This window comes from Giraffa tippelskirchi, chromosome 12 (assembly GCF_054371585.1).
Source record: "Giraffa tippelskirchi isolate mGirTip1 chromosome 12, T2T-mGirTip1v1.2.pri, whole genome shotgun sequence".
Lineage (NCBI taxonomy): Eukaryota > Metazoa > Chordata > Mammalia > Artiodactyla > Giraffidae > Giraffa > Giraffa tippelskirchi.
This window is the reverse complement of record NC_137286.1, coordinates 142365685-142389872: the sequence shown is the minus strand read 5'-3', so window position 1 is coordinate 142389872 and position 24188 is coordinate 142365685. Positions and strand designations below refer to the sequence as shown.

The 24188-nt window shown below is 41.8% G+C and overlaps 1 protein-coding gene and 1 long non-coding RNA gene across 11 annotated transcripts; one reads left to right on the top strand and one right to left on the bottom strand.

Annotated features, from left to right (window-relative positions):
- Window positions 1-4287: 4287 nt before the first annotated feature.
- Window positions 4288-19327, bottom strand: LOC145530570 (protein-lysine methyltransferase METTL21E). 10 transcript variants are annotated; one of them, XM_081552127.1, is made up of 6 exons: window positions 19153-19327; window positions 18076-18155; window positions 8457-8623; window positions 7741-7933; window positions 7373-7490; window positions 4288-5068 (listed from the first exon to the last, which is right to left on the bottom strand). In XM_081552127.1, exons 4-6 carry the CDS (start codon window positions 7909-7911, stop codon window positions 4608-4610), a joined length of 750 nt encoding a protein of 249 aa, XP_081408253.1. In that variant the 5' UTR covers window positions 7912-7933; window positions 8457-8623; window positions 18076-18155; window positions 19153-19327; the 3' UTR covers window positions 4288-4607. The 10 variants fall into 10 exon arrangements, with proteins under 10 accessions (XP_081408253.1, XP_081408251.1, XP_081408250.1 ...); XM_081552125.1 differs by lacking the exons at window positions 7741-7933; window positions 18076-18155; window positions 19153-19327 and adding exons at window positions 9200-9952; window positions 10658-10746; window positions 10841-10944; XM_081552124.1 differs by lacking the exons at window positions 7741-7933; window positions 18076-18155; window positions 19153-19327 and adding exons at window positions 9730-9952; window positions 10658-10746; window positions 10841-10944.
- Window positions 14015-19310, top strand: LOC145530580 (uncharacterized). Its single transcript, XR_014071915.1, has 2 exons — window positions 14015-14228; window positions 15868-19310. It is a non-coding gene; the product is annotated as an uncharacterized LOC145530580 (long non-coding RNA).
- Window positions 19328-24188: the final 4861 nt, after the last annotated feature.

Sequence of the window (24188 nt, the reverse complement as noted above, 5' to 3'; positions counted from 1 at the left end):
CACAGAACTAACTGATGCTAACTAAGGCCCCTAAGACACACTGTCCCATTCACACGACCACAGAACCGTACAGAGCACTGCTTGGGCTATGTATGAAGCTTGGCAGCAGGGCACACACTGACACTGGGCCTGCAGGTAAGTAGTCTAGACTTGATTTCTCATCACAAACTCAAGACGCCAAAACCAAGATGGGGAAGTCATTTGTGAACTGTTTCCGGCCTCCATAAAGAAGGCATATAGAACTGAGTCCACTCACAAACACACTCGTAAATATATATGACTTTGACATTTCCCTTTGCCCATATCCCCTACATTTTGTGAAAGCATTTACCTGCCGCACTCCCCGTTTTGTTTAGTATTGCCTTATAATTTGGTGGAAAAAATGTACATATTTGACAATTTTTTACTTCTTCCACGTGTAGATTTTAATTGAGGAACTAAGTTAAGAAAAGAGGCACAGTATAATCAATTTTCTTCAGAACTTATCATTAAGCTTACTTATCTGATCTACTTCAATTTGACTTTAATTCTTTTATATCTAGAACCCAAGATCCCCAGATTGTTTTCAAAATTACTATATGTAAATCTTTTCTTGTATCAAAATCTTACCCAGTGGACATACTTTACTACCAAAGGCTATTCAGAAATTACTTATCTGCATTGCTTAAAGCAAGTTGGACTTGGTCTCTGTAGAGACCAGACATTCACAGAGAACACCACACTCCTGGAATCTGAGGATTTAAAGAGGGAAAAAAGGAACATTCCATTCTGCTGTGTTTCCCCATCTTTTTTCTTTCTGCTGTGGTCCAGCTCTCGTAGGAAGTTACCCAACGCCACAATTCTTTACCCACAGAAGAAAACAAAATATTAATACAAAATGAAAACCAATGCTTTAAAAATCTTGGTGGACAAAAATTAGTACAAATGAAATAAGGTGGATCAGTGAATTCTAAGACAGAGATTTGAGTACAGTATTTAGTTTCCTAAAGTCGGCTGGTACAGTCTGGAAACAAGAACTTTTGTGGTTACGTGTGTATAACAGAAACTTCAAGCTGCACAGTACTACCAGCAAGTTGGTATGTCTACTGTGAAGCAATAATGATTCTCTAATAACCTCTATTAAAACCTTGACAGCATTTTCCTCCTATTAGAAACCCAGAAAGTTACTGCAAGCATTAGGCTAAAGATTTTAAGTAACATAGTTTAACATGTCAAAAAGGAGATAGAGGGGGGAAAAAAAAACAGAACAAAGGGAAGCAAAGGCAAAATTCACAGTACACTCCCTTGGATTAAAATTAACAAATCAATTTCTAGACAGAAAAAAAAATCCTGTAAGATAGAAAAAAAACCTACTCAAATTACATCTTTTGGAATTCAATTATTATAAAATTGAATCTAGAAAAGTGTGGAGAAACGACAGCAAAAAGATAAAAGCAGACAAACACGCAGAACGTTGTGAAGCCAGAGCCACAGGGTCCGTGGGCGGGTGTTAAAATTTGCGAGTGAGCGCTATAAACAGAATAAAACAATGGATATCCAGCATTGTGCTTGACAGATTGACACTGGGAGAAAAAAGAACTGTTAGGAGCCATATGGTAGGTTGGGTTCTAACAGTCTTTGAAAGGACACTTTATCTATTCTATCTAAAAATAGCTTAGCAGTGATATACAAACATTTTTTTGAGCAGAAGAACCATTTTTTTTCACCTGCTACCCCAAGATTCATGCTGTGGCACCTAAAACCTTCCTCGCAGCCTCTGAGGCAGCTTCTAGGAACCTTGGAACTCTGCTGACCAGTTCAAAGGCCACAGTAGCAGCAAATTCTTTCCGAGTCAACAGATCCTAATACAATCGGGATGAAGGAGGACAGAACCTAAAAAAACCTATCCCAGATGCAGCTGTGTCTCATTTTGGCCCAGCTGCCTCAGGGCTGAGTCCTTATTTCACCCTGGGTTCACTGTCATTTCCCCCGTGAGCATCACAAGCCACCTCCCGGCCCATAGCTGGGACGTTCTGCCCAACCCAGACCAAAGATGACAGAGTCAGCATCGCATCCTATCCAGCCTGGGGAGAAGGCCGGCTGGCTTCAGCCTCCAGTGTGTGCTCAGTCGCTCAGTCATGTCCGACTCTGCAACCCCACGGACTGTAGCCCACCAGGCTCCTCTGTGCATGGGATTCTCCTGGCAAGAACACTGGAGTGGGTTGCCACATCCTCCTCCAGGGGATCTTCCCAACCCAGGGATCAAACCTGTGTCTCCCGCATTGCAGGCGAATTCTCTCCAGACTCCTCCAGACACAACCCCTCTCACCACCTGCGGGCACAGTCCCCGCTGTGAGCGGGCGGCCACCCTCTCGCGCCTGGACCCTGCTGCCTCCCCGCTGGCCCCTGTGTCCTGCTCAGTGATCTAGAAACTCTAATTTCCAGTGGTCACTCTAGTGATCAGCCAGAGAGGTCCTTACACAGAGGGCTGACTGTTTCACTCTACTCCAAACCATCCCCTGATCCTCCACTTGCCCGGAGGAGAAGCCTAGCTTCTGCAGTGGCCTTGAGGTGGTGGCTGCCCTGACGTGCTGCCCAACCTCTCACAGCAACTCATCACCTCGCAGCAGCTCTGCTAGCAGAGGGCCCTGGGCTGGCAACGTCGCGGGCCCTCCAGCATCGCCTTACCCTACAGTCGCCACCCCGAACCACAGCCTTCCAGGGCACCCACTGTCCAGGGACAGTCACCAGGTCCAGCGGCCCTGGGGAGTCGGGGGGAATGGCTGGGGCTGTGGCCACGCCTGCATGGCAGCTTGACCTCTGCTACTGCCCTGCTTCCTTCTGCTCCTTCCACATGTCTTCATCCCGTCCCAAAAAATGACCTGCACACCTTACACCACCTCCGGGCCTGCTTCCCGAGACCCCAGCCTGCCACGAAGGTCCCACGTGAACCAGCCTCGCCAGCCTCTCTGACCCCGGATCTTCCCGGTCTCCCCAGCTCAGCCCGCTCCAAGCTCACTGACCTTGGTTCCGTGTTTCCTCCCGAGGACTGGTTGGGCTCCTGCGCGAAGGTCCTGGCACAGCTGTTCCTTCACCTCCTTCCAGCTCTGCTTAAGTATCACCTTAAACACATGCGTGCATTTGCTTAACTGGGTGTTGATCTCACTTGGAAGAAATGACTTCACTTACTTACAAAAGAGTGTGAAAATGACTGTTTTAAATACAGGAAGGCCGAGTAATGGTAAACAAACAAACCAACAATGAAATTCAGGGGTTCTGGACTCAACCAGGAGCCCGAGGGCCCAGCACCGCCCCCCTGCAGCTGTGTGGCTTTGGGGCAGGGACCACACCCCTGGCAGCCTGGGCCAATTTATGGTGGGGAGACTGATTTTACAGAGACTCTTAGAACGGCCCCTGAGAATTAGTTGATTTCTTGTAAGGTAACAGGCTGTGAAAACAACAAAGGGCATGTAAATGCTGGTAATTCTGAAGAGATGACCCCATGAACCTTACGTACCAAAAAAACCCACCAGGAGTACACTTGCATCCTGGCTTAGGTCAGAGTCCTAGGAAGTCGGCTCTTTGGCTCTACTCAGCCATGAATAGACTGAGAACTTCCAGCGAAGTAGGAAGGGCTGGGGCGATGGCACTCCCCGAGCACAGAGCTGGCCCAGCAAACATCACCGAGAACCCAGAAGGGTTACAACCACTAGTCTGGTTACATGGTACAAAATCCTAATATTTTGCTCTTCTTGCACTGACTTTAATTACTTCAGACTTTAATCTCTAAGGACCTTGCAGGGGATGGGGGGTGAGAGGAAAGCACACAGGATTTCAAATATCTAGGTCTCTGTATGTTCATCAGAAAAGCTTTAAATGTTAAAAACAGCCACATGTCTGGTTATTTGAGATTAGAGACTGAAATCTTTTCATGTGTATCTTCAACTCAAACTTTTATATTTATTTCTGTTCTTGTGATACAGAGTATCTGTACTTGGCTTAAAAATAAAACAATAACTCCCTCCAAAATCTCAGCTGTTTTTATGTGTTCTTCCATTCATTTTTCATTTACTGGAGTGAAATGTCCTTGCCCATAACCTCAAATCCACCAGCTTGATTGATTTCAGGAGTTGGGCTGGAGACCCACCCTGCCGAGCAGAGAAGACAGACCACCTGTAAGCTGACACTAACGAAGCCACAGTAATCTCACACTGACCATTACATCCTATATCTGCCTTTTCCAATTTATTTGTGAGCTCACTAGAGTCCATGTCTTTATTTCTAAAGAGAGAATCACGTAAGCTTATGTTAGAGACACCATTATTAAAAACCATTGTTTATTAAAAACCATTGTTCAACAGTTATACTTTAACAATAACTGCACCATGTTTTAAGATGATAATAATTAAAGATGGTGCTATAGAAAGATAAGGAAAGCAGACCTTGTTCTAATCAATTAGCACACAATGGCTTTGCCATTCTCTAGATCCACATGCTATATCTGGGAACATCCCTGCCTGGGGTGAGGCATGCGCACGCGCGCGTGTGTGTGTGTGTGTGTGTGTGTGTGTGTGTGTGTCTTTCCCCTTGGGAAAGTCAGTGCTACATCAGATTATCTAGGGTTTTTGTTAAAGCAATAATCTATCAGAAATTGCCTTCGCTTTCCACGTCCTCCTTTGAGGATAACATGCACTCTTCCGATTTTTCTTCATCGCTTTATACAACTTAATATTCAGGCTAGGGAAACTAGAAATCTCCTCCAGGTCAAACAACTGCTCAAATCTATCTACAAATTTATTTTCCTTCTCCAGCCTGAATTTCATGACCCAGAGGATGACGGTGGTTTCTTTACACAGATGGTCAAAGGTAATGAGGAGTTCTTCAAGAAATGGATGAGCATAGACAACGTCAGCCGCCAGGATGTAGTCAAAGTTGGTGGAATCCCTGGGGAAGTTCTCGTCTAAAGCTACACCCCAGGAGAGCTCTTTGACCTGAGGCAGATGCTTAGCTTTCATTCTGGTGTTTCGGGAAATATTATATTGCAGGTTTCCAAGTAACTCGGGTAAATCTGTGGCAGTCACGTGTGCACCTGGGAAACAAAAGACAGGAGGGAAAGAAACCTTCGTGGGACGAGGTGAAGCCGTCAGTCTGTGAGCCACCATGCGCTTTGCAATTTGACACGAAGGCCAGTCTCACATCAAAGACAGTACACACAGGAGGGACATCCCTTCAAACTGGATGCTAAGGTAGCTTTGTGCCTCCCCTTACACACAATTAGGTTCTCCAGGTATTGATGCTTTTACATCTGTTGCACTTTTCTGTTCTCCTGGGTTTTGTTTTGGTTTTTTTTTGTCAGTTTTGTTTTGTTATTCTTGCTGTTATTTTCTATTTATCAACTTAAACCATCAAAAGGAAGGGAAATTCAAAGGATTTGGTATCCTCACTGGTTTGGCACAGTCAGATGTCACTGTTGAAAAATGAATGGGATCTTCCCTAAGAGAAACTTGAGCTCCAGTCCTATGAGACCAAATGAGTTTACATAACACTGAGCACCCCATCGTTGACCAGGAAGTGCTTAAGTGTGAGAAGTGGAGGCAGGAGAGACGACTTCCCAGGGTCATTACATTGAAAGTATCATGACAACCAGGTTCAAGCCCATGATTTCAGCTTGAACCCATTATAAGCCTGACTCTTACAACCTGCATTTGGGGCTTCCCAGGTGGCTTAGCGGATAAAAAATCCACCTGCCAATGCAGGAGACGTAGATCCAATTCCTGGGTTGGAAAGATCCCCTGGAGGAGGAAATGGGAGCCCACTCCAGTATTCTTGCCTGGGAAATCCCATGGACAGCGGGGCCTGGTAGGCTGCAGTCCATGGGGTCACAAAGAGTCGGACACGACTGAGCGACTGAACTGAGGCACTGAGGCTGACTATGAAGAGCTTCGTGTCTAGAGATAAACATTACCACTGACTAAACAAAGCTTCCATCTTTTGATGTCTGTATCAAGTCATACAAGCAGACCAAAAGGACTGATTCTTTTTAATGAATGAACAACTTCCCAAAACACAAATTCTGCTCTTCGATGAGGAAGCTTTCAAGTTTAAATCCAACAGGACCTCTGACACTAGCCATACTAAGTGGAATGGTAAATTTCAAAGCAATGTCAAGACAGAGCAATTTAAAAATAAATAAATAAAATATTTGGGGAGGCTTTCAAGGGTCCTATATTTCTCCAGTGTTTTAGAAAGTTGTAAATTGCTAAATCTTGAACTCCTCTCAAGATTTTAGAGTGGCAGGTGTGCACTTCTGAAGATCAAGGAAATCAAGACGGATTTGGGCCACGCACATCAGAGAAGGCAGATAAATTAAGGCTGTGAAATAGATAACAAAAAAAAGACTGAAGCAGGCTCAGACACACGTAGAGACCATCACACATTTAGTTGGAAAAGAAGATGCTAGTGAGAGAACAAGCGATTGCAAAAGAAGAATGGAAATAACTGAGAAAATAAATTCAAGGACACGTGCCTAAACTTAGAAGCAGACATGATTTCTAACACTCTTTCTCTATTCTAACAGGTGCTTTTTCATAAAAGAAAATGACTTCAAAACCCAAAAGGAATATACCAAGTACATGGGGATGTTGCTGCTGCTGCTGAAATGGGGCTAAATTTAAATAAAGAAGAGAGAGTCTGCAGTAGTCAGCTCTGCCTGTGCCTCATATTTCACATGTCCTCCAGCAGCCAGAATGCCAGGATATACATGCCGGCTAGAATGTGCTTGTGACCTACACCCCAGGAGAAGAACTAATACAGCTTCCAAGAAAATTCGGAAAGAAACCAGTTAGATGACTTTAACATTGTTAGAGTTTCTTAATGAAGCCCATTCAAAGCATGAAGGAGTTGAAAACAGGCCCTGATTCATGTTGATGAAAAGCAGAAGCCAACACAGTATTGTAAAGCAATTATCCTTCAATTGAAAATAAATAAAATTTTTCAAAATAAAACTAGAAATAAATACATAAAAATAGGAAAAAACTAAAAGATATTCCTTAATATCAGGAATAAGAAGGCAAATAAGCCCAGGAAAAAAAAGGAGCAGGGGATAGATATACAAAAAAAATATATGTACAAAGACTCAATTATGAGAAACTGGGACCAACTTTCTATCAGGTGGAGAATTTCAAAATAAACTATCATTTATATTAAAAAAAAAATAGGCCCAGGTTATAGTAAAATAAAAGTGCAAGTCGCTCAGTCGTGTCCGACTCTTTGCGACCCCATGGACTACACAGTCCATGGAATTCTCCAGGCATAGTAAATGGATAGCAAAAGCAACTAATGATATCAGATCATTGGATTCTCTGATCCCACGTGATCTAAAGCAGCTACTTACCAAGTAAACTCGCCACAATGGAGACGAGCCCTGTTCCAGCTCCAATTTCAATCACATTTTTGTCGACCATGTTATACTGCTTTACGTTAGTTTCCAGAAAATAGCACAGAACAAGGGCCTATGAAAATGCAAAAAAAGAAAAAACAGTGCTTAGTAAGTAATCACAGAAAGCAATATTAAACTCTATTAGACAAATATCCCACTAACGCTATAATACGTATATGAGCACATGTGAGCGTGGGCTTCCCAGGTGGCACAGTGTGAAGAATCAGCCTGCCAGTGCAGGAGACATAGGAGGTGTGGGTTCGGTCCCTGGGTCGGGAAGATCCCTTGGAGGAGGAAATGGCAACCCACTCCAGTATTCTTGCCTGGAAAATCCCATGGACGGAGGAGCCTGGCGGGTTACAGTCCACGGGGTCGCAAACAGTCAGACACAACTGAGCAACTGAGCACGCGTGCATGTGTGAGCGTGTGTATGTATATATACACACTCTACAGAAAATCATCCACAGAAGCACATTCTCCAGTAGGTTCAACATCTAGGAGTGAAAGTCTTTGGGGCTGTTGGGGAGAGGAGAGAACTAAGAACACAGAGTTCAGCTACTTAGGCTTGATCATCTTCAAAAGGAAGCAACTTTTGATAATAAGAGTCATTTTAAAGAAATATATGTTCAAGATTGGGGCAGACAGTAGAGGGGGCTGCACCCTTCGTAGGACAATTGATGAATGCGTGTTGGCCTTTTAGAATATTCTGCATGTTGAGACTGATACAGATTTCATTATAATTGTTTAACTCAAATAGAGCCTAGTTAAGTGGGAAATAAAAATGTGTACCACTCTAAACTTTTGTGACCTATAGTAACCAAAAACTGAATGTGTAAACAACCGTCTTTATTAACCCTACAAGTCAGAAATAGAATTGGTGGAAGCATTTTCCCAATTTCTTGATTTCTAAATTTTACTGTTGCTTGAGGTCACAAGATAGAACTATGGAACCTCTCTTCTCCTTCCAAACAGTATATAATAATAAACAAAATTGGATGAAAAATAATTGAAATGTAGCAAATTTTGTATGAAATTATACCGATGGCCAAACGACAGCGCCGTAACAATCCATGGCTTCACTGATCTGAATCTCATGACCAACGAAATGAAATCCCTCCCAGGGGATGGTTGTTACAAACGCTGGAACAAAACATCTCCGCATGATCTCTGCAACCACTGTCCTGTCATCGTCATCTTCTCTGCTCTCTGAAAGGAAAAGAAAAACGAAGTGGTTGTGGTTGTGGCAGTAAAACCATGGCAAAGGAGAGGAATCTGCTGGAAATGCAGCATTTCCACTTGTTCTAAGTTACTTCTGACCAGTCACTGACTTTAGCTGCAATGTAATGATAGTAAGATAAACTATTTAAAAACAGCTCTTAACAGAAGCTGACATTTCATACACTGGGACAGTATCTTTCTGATTTTTACTGAGGTTGAAATCACTGCTAGTCATTTCTGCAATGCTATGTGAAATAAACAATAATTGACAGACTTTTAAAAAGCAATATATTTTAAAGGCTAGCAATCAAAAAAATAAATAAATAAATAAAGGCTACCAATCTATTCATCTAGAACAAAAGAAAGACTGACGATAGAATCTAAGATTTCTACTATTCATATTGGCTTCACGGTACAATTTCAGTTATTTCAATGTAGCAGATCCTTTGTGACCTGCCTTTATCTAGACAAAACACATTTGATACCATCCATCAATACACACTTGTATCATATTATTATTACTGATTTTATGTTATTTTTTGGAGGCAACTCATAACATCTTACCATCGACAATTTCGGATAAGTTTCACTGGTGAGAATACAAAATGTTGCAGTCATTCTGGAGAGCAATCTTATGGTATTTTGTTAATTTATATATAAATATCCTATAAACCAACAATCCTGCTCCCTCTTCTAAATTTTTGCACAAGTCCTTAAGTGGATATGTGTGAAAATATTTGTCAAAGACATACATCAAACACACTAGAAAGATGGCCAGGAAGAAGTTGGAAAAGGAAAGGAAGTATGAAATGGGTAAAAAGAATGAATGAGACAAGATACAGACAGATACACATACAACAGGGGGGTCTTGCTGAGATGATGCCCATGTACTGTGACATGAAGTGTATCACTCGCTCACACCTCTGCCCCGAGACCCAAAAACAAGTAAATAAACAAACAGAAACAAAAACATTTCCAAGAAATTTGGGGGAAGTACAAAAATTTCTCATTCTGGTCTTCATAGAAGAAGACAAGTTTCTCTTGGGAAATTTATTTCCCAAATCTCGAAAGTTAAAACCATCACACTTTCCAACCTTGCCATCATTCATAATTTCAAAACAGATATGACACTCCAAAGTCAAATGTCATCCAATCCTTGAACATCAGATGGAAAACACCATGGCTGCCTCTTGGTCTCAGCTTGCACCTCATCCAGGAAACTCATGTTCCTTTGGGGATGAACAACACGCCCAGCTTGTTCTGCCTCTTTGAATATTGTCAATGAGGGTGAAGTTGTTCCTTCACAAGCGGCCCGTTCTGCAATTAGAAAGTTTGATGATTCACAATTCTCCCTACCTCTAAACTAAAATCTGACACCAGCAATTTTTAAATCTATTCTTCCTAAAATTAAGGAAGCAATTTTGCTCAAAAACAAACAAACTTTTATCATTAAAACAAGTCCCAAAATTTTAGGAAAGGGGAAACATGCAAAGGTAAAAAAAAAAAAACAAGATTAGGGATTTGGCACCAGTCTTAAAAATTCTGGGCTCAAGAGTACGTGAAGGCCCCAGGAGATTCTGCAGTTTCTCCATGGCACTGAGGCAAGAACAGGGGTGAGAGGGTGCCTTGAGTCCTTGAGTCCTAAGAGAAGATGTACTGAGTTGGCCAAAAGGTTCGCTCGGGTTTTTCCATAGCATCTTATTGAAAATCTTGAACGAACTTTCTGAACCACCCAATAGTTGCCAAACTCTGTCCTGTGAGCTCCAGTAACATCATTCCGTAGCATTCTGGGAGCACGGTGGCAAGAAGGAGATGCAGTTTGCCCACGGTGGAAGATTCCCTCAGGGACCACAATCCAGCAGGGACTTGAGTCAAGATAATTTCCTGTCCTAAATTCTGTGATCCCTGAACAGACCCAGACAGAACCAAGCACTCTTCGAAGGACTCTAACCTCACCACGTTCCTCACCACATTCCATGGCAGGGCCACCCTCCCACCCCCTCCACCAGCACTCACACTGACCTTGGCAGAGACGCAGAGGAACAAACCAGTGAAAAACGGAGAGCCTTAAGCAAGAGACACCTCTTCTAACATATTTCACTGTATTTCTCCTGAAACAACAGCACGCACTCACGTTCAGGAAGAGCTCTATTGGTAATAACGTTGTATTTGAACTTTAACTTTCATTTTGCTAGATTCACTTGCCTTGCTAAGATGGGAGGCTGAGGGGACAGCAGAGTGCTGCGGAAGTTCTTTAGGGGAAAGCTGAGAACTTTAATTGCTTCCTTGACCTTTAGTTGAATGTGCCCGCTTGGGCCTCCTTGCAAACTCCTTATAAATGCAGCACTTCTTTGACAAGTCACCTAAGGTACCAGGGATTAATAGACGTTAGAGCACATGAAATCCCAGGAGCACCCCCGAAGATTCCAATCTTTGATATAAAAAACTTTGCTGGTGAGTATTTACCGCTACCACACTGACATCTCTGACTTTGCACTTTCTTTTAGAGCTTAGTTGACCAGATCAGCGCTGTTGTCCTAACAACTACAGTGTAATAACAAGTGTAAATAAATAGAGCTAGACACTTTTTTTTTCAAGAACAACCACATTTTTACTTCTATAAGGAACTGAGATTAAAAATTCATATGTGAATATATTATGTAATAAAAAAATGACTTACACCCCCCAAATTAAAGGATCTTCTAAGAGATTTCATGAAACAACAACTGCTATTAATTGCCTGTTGTTGTGGTGGTGGTGGTTGTTTAGTTGTTCAGTTGTGTCTGACCCTTTGTGACCCATGAACTATAGCCTGTCAGGCTCCTCTGTCTATGGGATTTCCCAGGCAGAAATACCAGAGTGGGTTCCCATTTCCTCTTCAGGGGATCTTCCCAACCCAGGGATCGAACCCGAGACTCCTGGGTCTCCTGCATTGCAGGCAGATTCTTTACCCAGGGATTAATTGCATATACACTCTAAAAGAACACAATTCTACCACTGTACATGGTCATTTGAAATTAGTTATGCACCTAGGATGACCACATATCCTTTAGCAAACACTGTCAGGCTGAAGAAAATTTAACTGACAGTGTTTTATATTAGTATTCTCCTTTGAATTTAAAGACTATATGAATATCAGTCATTCCATAGGAAGGGACACTCATAAAAAAATATTCCATAATTGATAGCATGAAATCAAAATATACTGAATTTGGGTACTTAAAATTATTTGTCCAGATGTAATACATGGGATTTTAAAAGCAGATACACAAACACAATTACATCCAGCTTAAGACTTCAGGGACTTCCCTGGTGGTCCAGCGGTTAAGATTCTGGGCTCCTAGTGCAGGAGTTCGATCCCTAGCCCAGGTTCGATCCCTGGGCAGCGAGCTAGATCCCACAAGCAGCAACTTGGACCCAGCTCAGCCAATTAAATTAAAAAAAACAAAAAACAAAAAAAAACCACTTTACTGTTTTTTAGCATTAACTTCTATTTAAAGATTTTGAGGTAAAAAAAAAAAAAAAATTTTTTTTGGCCTCGCCTCAAGACTTACAGGGTTTTAGTTTCCTGACCAGAGATTGAACCCAGCCCACAGCAGTGAAATCACCAAGTCTTAAACACTGGACCACCAGGGAACTCCCAGGGGTCACAATTTTAAGAACAGTTATTTATTTAAATTAAAAGACAGGGGCTTCCCAAGTGGCACTAGTGGTAAAGAACCCACCTGCCAATGCAGGAGACATAAGAGACACAAGTTGTATCTCTGGGTCGGGAAGATCCCCTGGAGAAAGAAATGGCTACCCATTCCAGTATTCTTGCCTGGAGAATTCCATGGACAGAGGAGCCTGGCAGGCTACAGTCCATAGGGTTGCAAAGAGGGGGACATGACCAAATCAGTTTAGTAGGCACTAGAACGCACTCAGTGTTTTAGCAATATCACCACCCGTTTCAAGGTTGATGACAACAGCCACTGGGCAGGAATCTAACAGAAAAGCTGCACTTTTACAGGGCATCCCTAAGATTGCCTTCTTCTAATAAAAGGGGGAAGTCTATGCTCCAAACATAATACACAAAGAACAGGTCCCCAAAGAGTATGTCTGGCTATTTGTTGATTATGGGATTGAATCTTGAGAAGGTCAATGAATTAGTGGATATTCTTTGGTTTTTAGGAAAGATGCAAAGAGCACTTTTCTCCAAAAGTTAATAGCATTATCATACAATGGAATTCTAACTTATACTTCCAAAGAACAATTTTCTACACATATTCCTTCCTTGTAATCTAGCACTCAGCCCCAGGACAAATAACTAAAACCAGGAAATGTTACGCAATATCTGGAATTTTGGCTTCCCTACATGAAAAGCAGAAAACTTCTGATATCTATACCTGTGTGTGTTAGCTGCTCAGTTGCATCCAACTCTTTGCAACTCCGTGGACTATAGCCCACCAGGCTCCTTTGTCCATGGGATTCTCCAGGCAAGAATACTGGAGTGGGTTGCCATTTCCTTCTCCAGGGGATCTTCCCAACCTAGGATTCGAACCAAGGTCTCCTGCATTGCAGGCAGATTCCTTACCATCTGAGCCCCCAGGGAAGTCCTACACCTGTAGATAAAGCTATCTACTATAATCTTAGAGTATTATTGTTAATGAATTTAATATTGAAACAAATATTAAAACAAATTGTAAATAAAACATAATCAAGAAACCATCACAATTATGTTGCAATTTTAGGCTTATCTGTCTTAATGCTTTTGATACAATAAAGGCTTAACACCATTCTCCTGCTATTAAATCTTTGCTGATCAAGAATAAAATCCACCAAGTGCTCTTGTTCTCTGGGGAATTAAAGCGGTTTCCATTACAAAGTAAAAATCAGCAAGATTCTGCCACATTACAATGATGATTTTCTTAAGAGGAAGATTCAACAGTGAATTGACTTTCAAGGCTGCATTGCAACAAGCCTTCAAAAATGCAGGTTCTGTCTGTACTCTTCTCTTTTATACTTTTAAGGTCAATAACAGCAATAATAGATGGAAGGGTCAGATCACAGAAATACATGAAAAACAAAATTCTTTAACAGCTATGACAAGTGAATTTAAGCTTCCATTTGAGGGCTGTCATGAAGACCTGTCAGCAAAATTTAAAGTAAAAACTCCTCAACTAAATGAAAGAGACTGTCATTCAATAGAATCTTCTATTCAAAGATGAATGTCATGTGCTTCTTAGAAATACCTAGAGAATTTTTTTAAAGATGTTAAAGATATTTTCAGATTAGTGAATGGTCACAGGCAAACCTGAAAACTAGAATTCTGAAAGGCTCAGCAATGTCAAGTTCTCAGGCCCTTATGTTAAAGCTGATTCCCTTATGCTGTTTTCACAATTTTTTTTTTGGTCTGGATGTCTGCTTAGTTTCAAGAATATATAGAAGCTGTAGTTTTTTTTTGCCAGAATGTATTTTTTAATTGGAGGATAATTGCCTTACAATGCTGTGTTAGTTTCTGCTGTACAACAACCTGAATCAGTTCTAAGTATATATATAGGTGTGTATGTGTATATATACATTTATATGTATATATGGGGGGGGCGCTTCCCAGGTGGCACTAGTGGTAAAGAACCTGCCTTCCAATGCAAGAGACGGGAGACGTGGGTTCAATCCCTGGGTCGGGAAGATCCCCTGGAGAAGAGAATGGCAACCCACTCCAATATTCTTGCCTGGAGAATCCCATGGACAGAGGAGCCTGGCATAAAGTCCATAGGGCCACAGAGTCGGACATGACTGAGCGACTTAGCATGCACGTGTGTATATATACCTATATATCCCCTCCCTCTTGCACCTCCCTCCCACCCCACCCCCATCTCACCCACCTGGGTCATCACAGAGCACCAGGCTGAGCTCCCTGTGTTATACAAGAGGCTGTAACTTTCATTAAGTGGCTCAAATGATAACTATCAATACATTTGCCAAAGAAAGAAAATTCACTTTTTACTGAGACTGCTCAGGTTGCAAGTAGGGGGAAAAAAAAAAAAAAGAACCAAATTTAGTTGTACTCAGAGCCTGCTGCTGGAATAGTACCAACGTGGGATAAAAGAAATACTTGTGACAAGCGATGGGAAGCCCTGTCGCTTGGCCGGATCAGGAGAAGCAGCCTCAGGAGGAGACATCTGAGCTGCAGCAGAGGGAAGACCAAGGCTGCCAGGCAGAGAAGGGAGGACAGGAGGTCAGGGGAGGCAGACGCAGTCCCCGCCGGAACGTGGAGACAGACTCAGAGAACCGGGAGGACCCCGAGCTGGTGTACAGGCTGGTGTGGAAAACGAGCTGGAAGAGGCAGGCAGGGATGACCCGAGGGCAGTGCTGACCTTTCTTCTACAGGGTGAGCAGGAGCCAATGACAATCATGAGGATGAGAACTGACGCCGTCGAATTTGATATTTGAGAAATTCCTTCTGGCAGCAGCAGCGGAGGCTACGTTAGAAGCGAATTGGAAGCCCTAATCATCTAGACAAAAGATGCCGAGTCTGCAGTGAGGCAGAAAGCCTTGGGTCTAGGAGCCAAGTGTGACTTTGTGGGCTCGTGAAGCAGTGATAGACCCCTCCCTGGAGGGCAACAAGTGATGTTCAAACCTGACATTCAACCCTGAGTTTTGAAGATATCTGAGGCAGATTACCATGTTTAAGGGTTATTATTCAATATGCGGAACATTGATTAGTCTTATCTAGCAGATATTTATCCAGATTACTTTTTAAACACATGAAATATGTTGATAGATAATTCTCCCATTGGTAACTTTGTGTACTATAGTACTCCAATTAGTATATTAATGTTAACTCAGAATACAGTTTGGTATGTTTCTTAAACAGTAATAGAATTACTCAAAATTTCTTCTTCCTATATTAAGGCAGTATTGCTTATGATGGGAACTGCGCTCAGCTGTGTCCAGCTCTTTGCCACCCCATGACTATAGCCCACCAGGCTCCTCTGTCCATGGGATTCTCCAGCCAAGAATACCAGAGTGGCTGTCCATTTCCTTCTCCAGAGGATCTTCCCAACCTGGGGATTGAACCCACATCTCCTGTGTCTCCTGCATTGGCAGGTGGTATTTATCACTAGTGCCACCTGGGATGGGAAGGCTCTTTGCAAACATCTCCCCTGTAAACCTCAGGCATGTTTAGTCCCATCCTGGCATCCGCCTCTTGAAGGGACCAAACCAATGCAAGGCAGAACAGAGGACATCAGGTAGGCAGCTGGAAGGGCAGGTTTGGGAGTCCCTGTGGAATCATGGAGCCTCGGGTTAGGATGAACCTGATCCAAGGCTACAGACCCTGAGAGCACCCTTTATAACACATGGCTACTTGTGCTAACAGCTGGAGGGCAGCTGTTGACAAGGGTAGGCAACCTGAGATTTGGCACAGATGTGGCACAGATTTGACGTGGATGTGCTTTTAGATGGTTTAGACTACAATGCAGCATTAGAAACCTTTTGTTGTTGTTCAGTCCCTAAGTCACGTCTGACTCTTGCGACCCCATGGACTACAGTTCTCCAGGCTCCTCTGTCCATGGGATTTCCCAGGCAAGAATACTGGAGTCAGTTACCATTTCTTTCTCCGGGGGATTTTCCTGACCCAGGGATCAAACCCACGTCTCCTTAGAAACCAAAGACAGAGGAATTTTCAGCATTCACTATAGTCCTAACTTTGTGCATAACTAAGTGTTACCCTATAATTCTTGGATCTTCAGGCCAGTGTTGAGTTAGAAGCACTGGGCTATGGGCTTGCTCCATGCTTTCCAAGCACAAGATAACCAAGTATAAAACAGCTAGATCAGGAAAAGCCAATACCCTTCAGTACTTGAGAACTGAGTGTTCTACTGGTTACTGAAAGCTTTCCCAACAAAATTCCACATGACTGTGCCCCATCAGCACACTCTTAATTCCCTCAGCACCATGCCTGTGAATGTATTTTGAAAGCTTCAGCTACGTGGATGATTATGGGCTGTGCTTGTTCACGCTGTAAAATATTTTCATACTAGTTCTGCCTGCACCTTACCTTGAATTTCTTCCATATCTTTTGTAATTTGCCAAATTACCATATGCACAGTGGAAACCAAGCTTTGTTACTAACGGTAATGATAGTGATGAGATTTTATTCCTAAACTGCAGAGAAATCACATCTTCATTCAAATCATCTAAATGGTTAGATTCTCTAAAGTGATTACGACTTTAAGTGTTTAGATTTGCAAAAATTACTACAGTTAAACCATTCATGTTTAAGCCATGTAGCCTGCCAACACTGGGCATACACCCAGCTCTCTTGGCCTAACGATGCTCACCCAGGTAGAGGCCACCTGGTACGCCTAAAAAGGGGAGGAAAAAAACAGGACTATAGTCGTTAGAAAATATCCAAAGTGTGTCGATAAAACAGAGAGACAAAGAAATCTAGATAATTAAGTTTGTACAACTGTTCTACAGAAATATGGTAATAATTCTTCTAGTCTATGTCAAGAGCATATGCCCGCACTTTTTAATTTTTATTTATTTTTGACTGCACTGGGTCTTAGTTGCTGCATGCAGGATCTTTGATTTTCATTGCTGCATGCAGGGTGTTTAGCTGCAGCAGGCAGGAGCTTCTAGCTGCGGCATGTGGAATCTTCAGTGGCAGCACATGGGATCTAGTTCCCTGACCAGGGATCGAACCTGGGGCCCTGTGTAGTCAGTGTGGAGTCTTAGCACTGCACCACCAGGGAAGTCCCTATCTGCACTTTTTATCTCAAGACAATGGGAACAGTTACATTACATGGTCTACGAAAAGTCATTCTTGATATTTAGGATGATGGTAAAAAAAACACTGGCTCAAATCCAAATAACTCCACTGGTAGTAGAATTTGACTTTAAATTCTCCTTACCACAAGAGGTCAAAAGAGGTCAAATTGCACTGTGTGTTTGCCTCTAATTAACACATCAGAGGGACCATAAACACAGGCTAGAAATATTTTATAGTCTAAAATCAACTTTCATGGAAGCAACTGTAAAAACCATAAGACTATTTTTATCTCTCTTTATCTTTCTTATATCTGAAAAGATATAACTAAGAAATCACAATCATGTATTTAGCATATAGCATCTGGGGAAAATTTTTATTCCCCTTTTGCAGATTAAAAAAAAAAAAAAAATCTAAATACCCAGCAAGTCTATATACTTGATTTATTACCTGTCAGAATTATCTCTAACGTATCATCAGGCCCACAGCTATAGCAGGAGACAATAAACATTGTTAGAGATAGTTACAGGTTAGCAAACACAAGCACAGATATATATGCAATTGATAAAAGTCCTAGCTTTCTTTATGACATCAGAGAATGTAAGTAAAGGTTAGCATTTATATTCTGTTAGTTGTTTTATCTTCTTAGACTTGGTCAAATTACATAAAGAAACATAAAATAACTTACCTTTTTGAACCTCTGGATCCATTAAGTGATTAGCTAATGGATGGCGATATACTGATGCTTTCTTGATCATTTCTTGAAAACTAGACAAATAATACATTAAGATATCAAATGGTAATAATTAATTCAAAATGTGCTTTAAGTGCTCTCATAGTTACCTAATAAAATTTAACATCAAATACAGTAGAGAAAATCATATTAAAATATCTTATTAAGAAATCATGGTTTTTAAAAAGAGCATGAAAACACAATCTATCTAGTACCAACTAAAATTCAGAGTCAGAAATTTTAGAAGTTCTTGGAAGAAAACACATTCTCCACCAGAGCCACCTCAGCTATCACAAGTAAAGCCCTCATCTTCATACCAACTAGTCAGAGAGCAATCCTAAAACTTAAGAGGTGATGAAAACATTGGGAGAGAAATGGTTCCACTCAGTGTAGTGAACACCATAGCATTAATCCAAAACAAACCTTCCTACATAGCAACAGATGAAAAATGTTGTGTCACCTGTGGCCATCAGCCTGTACCCAAGGTCAAATAGCCCAACCACCAAACAGTTTCTTTTTTGAGTAGCTACTTCTTTAAAAAAAAAAAAAAAAAAGCCAGACCGTCTCAGCAAAGATATTTAATAGGAAAGAAATTCAAGTATTGTATGCCTCTCAAACAAAGCATATCTTGTGAATCACTGAGCTTAAATAAGCTATAGTTCCAACTTTGGAAAACAATAATTTGATGTTCTAAGCATCAGTTTTTGAATCCTTTAATAATCACTTTACTACCATGAATTAACATTCACTCCTTTCCTCTCAGGCTCCTAAAACACATTTCACAGCCACCATGTCTTTCTTTAAAATATGCCCCAGTACATTAGAAGACAGTTTTCCTTACAGTTTACAAAGGAGGAAAATCAAAGGTTATATTATGCCCCTGAGGTCACATGGCTAAACAATAGCAAAAGTGGTCACCCGGTTTGTTTCCAATTTAGTTTCTCTTCCATTAAAGGGACGCAGTCTTTACGACACCTGTCTGCCTGCAGGTCAACCATTTATTAAATGTGAAGTCTGGACATACCTACGTACACGAGTTAGCTGAGTTTCTAGAAGGTTAAAAAGGATCATCCACAACTTTGTCTTTGCTGCTGAGACCCTCTGATGGTGCCCGAAAGGCAAGCACCCAAGCAGGGCAGTTGACTACTGTACGCGCTGGCAGCAGGTCTAAGCCTGACAGCTGCATTTGCACAGCCTCTTGAGATTCAGCAGAGAGGCTGGGACGTCCATAAATAAGGGGTCGGAGAGAGTAAGTAGGCACATTCCATGTGGGCGTCTCGTGCCCAGAGCGGGAGCCAGTGGGAAGGTATCAACTCCTCCTGCAAATGAGTGAAGGCGATTTGGGCCAAGTGATAACTTTTCACTTGGATGCCAAGAGTTATTTAAGCGTCCCCAGCTCTGACGTCCTGTGAAACGGAGGCCGCATGCTTTCCATGTCACCTTGTCCGGGTGCAAAGGCCATTTTTAGCATCAGACAACTGCCCCAGAAGGTTTGGGAGAGCGTGTGCTGCAGCACTCTGACCGCAGGGATTAGGTTACCACAGTTCCTTCCTACTGGGAGTGAAGAGGCAGGCGGAGGGTATATGTAGCCTGTACACCTGCTTACGTGCATGTAGGGCTGCATCTCAGAGTTTGTATTAACTCCCACGACCGCAGGAAATGGCCTGAATAAGAAGTTATTAACAGGTAATGAAACCCAGCAATATTGTCAAGTTAAAACTTGGGAGTGCGGGTACAGCTTCTAAGAAATACTTCACATATTATGATGGATGGAGCTCACGACAGTGGACAGGGCAGGACTAGTGGCCTGGGAGCCTGATTTCAGTCACTTCTGTCAATAATTGGCCTGTGATTTTAAGCACTGACTAAGCGTGTTTCTTGGCTTCCTCATCTATAAAACAGAGATATAAAAGGCATATAATATCTATGAGATGAATATGGTAGACAAAAAAAACATCCTGGAAACTGCAAAATCTTGAATGATGAAAACAATTATTCACAGGCAGTTAATCCTGGGCAGAGGACACGCTCGTTTTCTTTTTTTTGGATCTTTTTAAAACAAGAATGAATTATTTGGTGAATAAAAGCCACCTGTCTTTTCCCACAAGTTTTTAGTTTTTTAATTGAAGGATAATTGCTTTACAGAATTTTGTTGTTTTCTGTCAAACATCAACATGAATCAGCCACAGGGAAACGTATGTCCCCTCCCTCTTGAACCTCCCTCCCATCTCCCACGCCATCCCACCCCCCTAGGTTGTCTGAGTTCCCTGAGACATACAGCAAATTCCTGTTGGCTATCTATTTTACATATGGTAATGTAACTTTCTATGGTATCTCTCCATAAATCTCACCCTCTCCTCCCCTCTCCCTGAGCCCCTTAAGTCTGTTCTCTGTTTCTCCATTGCTGCCTTGCAAATAAATCCATCAGTATCATCTTTCTACATTCTATATATATGTTAGTATATAATATTTATCTTTCTCTTTCTGATGTTCTTCACTCTGTATAATAGGCTCTAGGTTCATCCACCTCATTAGAACTGACTCAAATGTGTTCCTTTTTAATGGCTGAGTAATACTCCATTCCCACAAGTTATTTAAAAGATCACAAAACCTGTTTCTTGGATTTCCTGAGAGGAAGAATCTCTAAATCATCTGAACAGACACGATGACAATGATTATTTTGGTTATATTGAACTGTTTTGGGAAAAAAAAAAGTACAGAGAGACTTCTGCCTCCAGCTCTAAGTAGCTTATAGCAACACAGCACTGACTCTTTACTCAAGATTATTTGCTTAGGAAGATGTTTAAGGCAAGAGGCTAATTTTCCAAGCACAAAGTGGCTAAAAATAGAACAAAATTCAAAAGAAGAAATATCTCACTTGGTACCTGTGGAAAACTACTTTTCAGGGATGAAGGAAAACTAGGAGATGGAGTCTGACAAACTGCAAACCAGCCCTGAATCCACTCAGTCCTGGTTAAAGTAAGATGACCTTCCCCTCTGCTTCTTGCCAGAATATCTTCTGGAATCCTCTCCAGAGGGGACTCACAACATCTACAATTTTTTATACATAATGTCCAGCATTCACTCAAAGTTTACTAGTCATACCAAGAAACAGACAACAGAAACAAACCCACAGGTAACCTAGATATCAGGATTGTTTGACACAGACTTTAGAGTAACTGTGATTAAGATATTACAAAAAACAGATCAAAAGAATTACACCAGAGAACTTAAATCTATAAAAGTGAATCAAATAGAAAAAATGAAATAAAAAGCTCTATAGCAGGTTTACAGCAAATGTAGAGAAAGCTAAAGAAAAGACTGATGTTGAAATATAAATTTACCAAAAAGTATAGGATGGTCACCATGCTAAACAAGTTACAGGTATCCCAACTTGCTTTGAAAAATGATAAATTTGCTATGCTGCTGCTTGTCTCGGAGAAAGCAATGGCACCCCACTCCAGTACTCTTGCCTGGAAAATCCCATGGACGGAGGAGCCTGGTAGGCTGTAGCCCATGGGGTCGCTAACAGTCAGACATGACTGAGCGACTTCACTTTCACTTTTCCTGTTCATGCACTGGAGAAGGAAATGGCAACCCACTCCAGTATTCTTGCTTGGAGAATCCCAGGGATGGCGGAGCCTGGTGGGCTGCCGTCTATGGGGTCACGCAGAGTCGGACACAACTGAAGCGACTTAGCAGCAGCAGCAGCAGCAGCTGCTTGTCTTAATAGGTAACATATTTTATAGGTAAAAGAACACCCTGAATTCTGAATTAGAAGATTTGGATTCAGGTCACAATGTTTTCCTATTAGATGGGTGAATTTGGTAAAGTCAGTTATAATAACATCTTGAAACTTGTTTCTTCTCTTATAAAGGATCTACCTTGGTGGTCACAGGGTTTAGAGGGAAAAAAGGATATCTCAAATTGTCTGTAAATACTGTACTATGGCATAAGATAATAATGGTGCTTTTTCTTTTTCCCCCAGATTTCTATCTTTACTGGCATGGGGCTTCCCAGGGGCTCAGTGGTAAAGAATCTGCCTGCCAATACAGGAGACACAGGAGACGTGGGTTCAGTCCCTGGGTTGGGAAGATCCCCTGGAGAAGGAAATGGGAACCCACTCCAGTATTCTTGCCTGGAGAATGCCATGGACAGAGGAGCCTGGCGGGCCACAGTCCACGAGGTCACAAAGAGTCAAGTACAAATTGAGCATGCACACATCTTTATTAGTATATGGATTGAGTAAACAGGCTTTTTGCAAGCATATTTAGGTCTTCTACTAATGGTTCTGAATATCCATTTTTCCTCCTTCTGGATACACAACCCAGGTAGAGATTACATTTCTGAGTATGTCGAGTATACACGGAAGAATATGGTCAGTCCAGTTGAACAGGATGTGAACGGAAGTGATTTTTCTAGTCACCTTTAACATAAGACATCCTGCTCACCCAGGACTATGGTTCTTTCCTTTTTGAGGAGGTTGAACTGCAGATACAGCCGTGGCCGGTTTAGACCGCTGAAGCAGTACAGTACCCAGGGGACGGCTGAACCTGGACCCTGCATGACCTCAAGGTGCTTACCTGCCTTACCAGCCCAGACTGGACTGACTGCTGAGGAAGAGGTGGTGTCTCAGCTTACTTGAAAGTAGAAGTGTTAGTTGCTCAGTTGTATCCAACTCTCTGAGACCCCATGGAATGTAGCCCACCAAGCTCCTCAGTCCATGGGATTCTCCAGGCAAGAATACTGGAGTGGGTTGCCATTTCTTTCTCCATGGAATCTTCCAACCCAGGGATCAGACATGGGTCTCCTGCATTGCAGGCGGGCTCTTTACCATCTGAACCACCAGGGAAACAGTGGTTCACACGGTATATGAGCACGTCTTGGTTACAGCAACTTAGCCTTCACTCCAGCTACTGCAGTGCAGGACAAATATAAGTTATCAAGGCAACAAAATTAATTTTAGCAAAACTACGACTATTCTACCTACAAACACATATGCAGAAAGCTCTCAAAAAAAAAAAAAAGAAAGCTCTCAATTTTAAGTAGCTTGGAGAAATGAGAGTGTAACATGAAAAAGTTAACGTCCCTCTTCCCAACCCTTCCCCAAAACTGTTCTATTTAAACCACCTCCAGAGAAAAGCAGCATTAAGATTTTGGAATCTAGAAAAATGGTGCTGAAGAATTTATTTACAGGGCAGCAATGGAGAAACAGACATAGAGAACAGACTTATGGACATGGGGAGAGGGGAGGAGAGGGTGAGATGTATGGAAAGAGTAACAAGGAAACTTACATTACCATATGTAAAACAGATAGCCAATAGGAATTTGCTGTATGACTCAGAGAAATCAAACAGGGTCTCTGTATCAACCTAGAGGGGTGGGATGGGGAGGGAGATGGGAGGGAGGTTCAAAAGGGAGGAGATATATGTATATGGCTCATTCATGTTGATGTTTGACAGAAAACAACAAAATTCTGTAAAGCAATTATCCTTTAATAAAAAAAATAAATTTAAAAAAATCACACACACAAAAAAGAAAAGATTTTGTTTATGTGGAAGTCAGTGTTGATTTTAGAAGTAAGCTTTTAGAGAAGGCTGAAGCAGAAGATGTATTTCAAATTAGAAAGAAAGAAATAATGAGCAAAGAAATGCAGCAGCTGTAGTCCAAGTATTTGAGAAGCTGTGGTGGAATGTAAATATAAATGAATGCAAATATAAACATAAAAATACTTATATAAGGGGTTTCCCAGGTGGTGCTGGTGGTAAAGAACCCACCTCCCAATCCAAGAGACATAAGAGACCCAGGTTCCATCCCTGGGTTGGGAAGATCCTCTGGAGGAGGGCATAGCAACCCACTCCAGTATTCTTGCCTGGAGAATCTCATGGATGGGGGAGTCTGGCAGGCTACAGTCCAGGGTCGCAAAGAGTCGGACATGACTAAAGCAACTTAGCATGCATGCACATACATAATGCTTACATAAATGAAATGGATATAAAGATAAATATATTTTATTCTCATCTAGGTCGGAAAGTCAGAGGGAACGTATACTGAGAGTAAGCACTGAT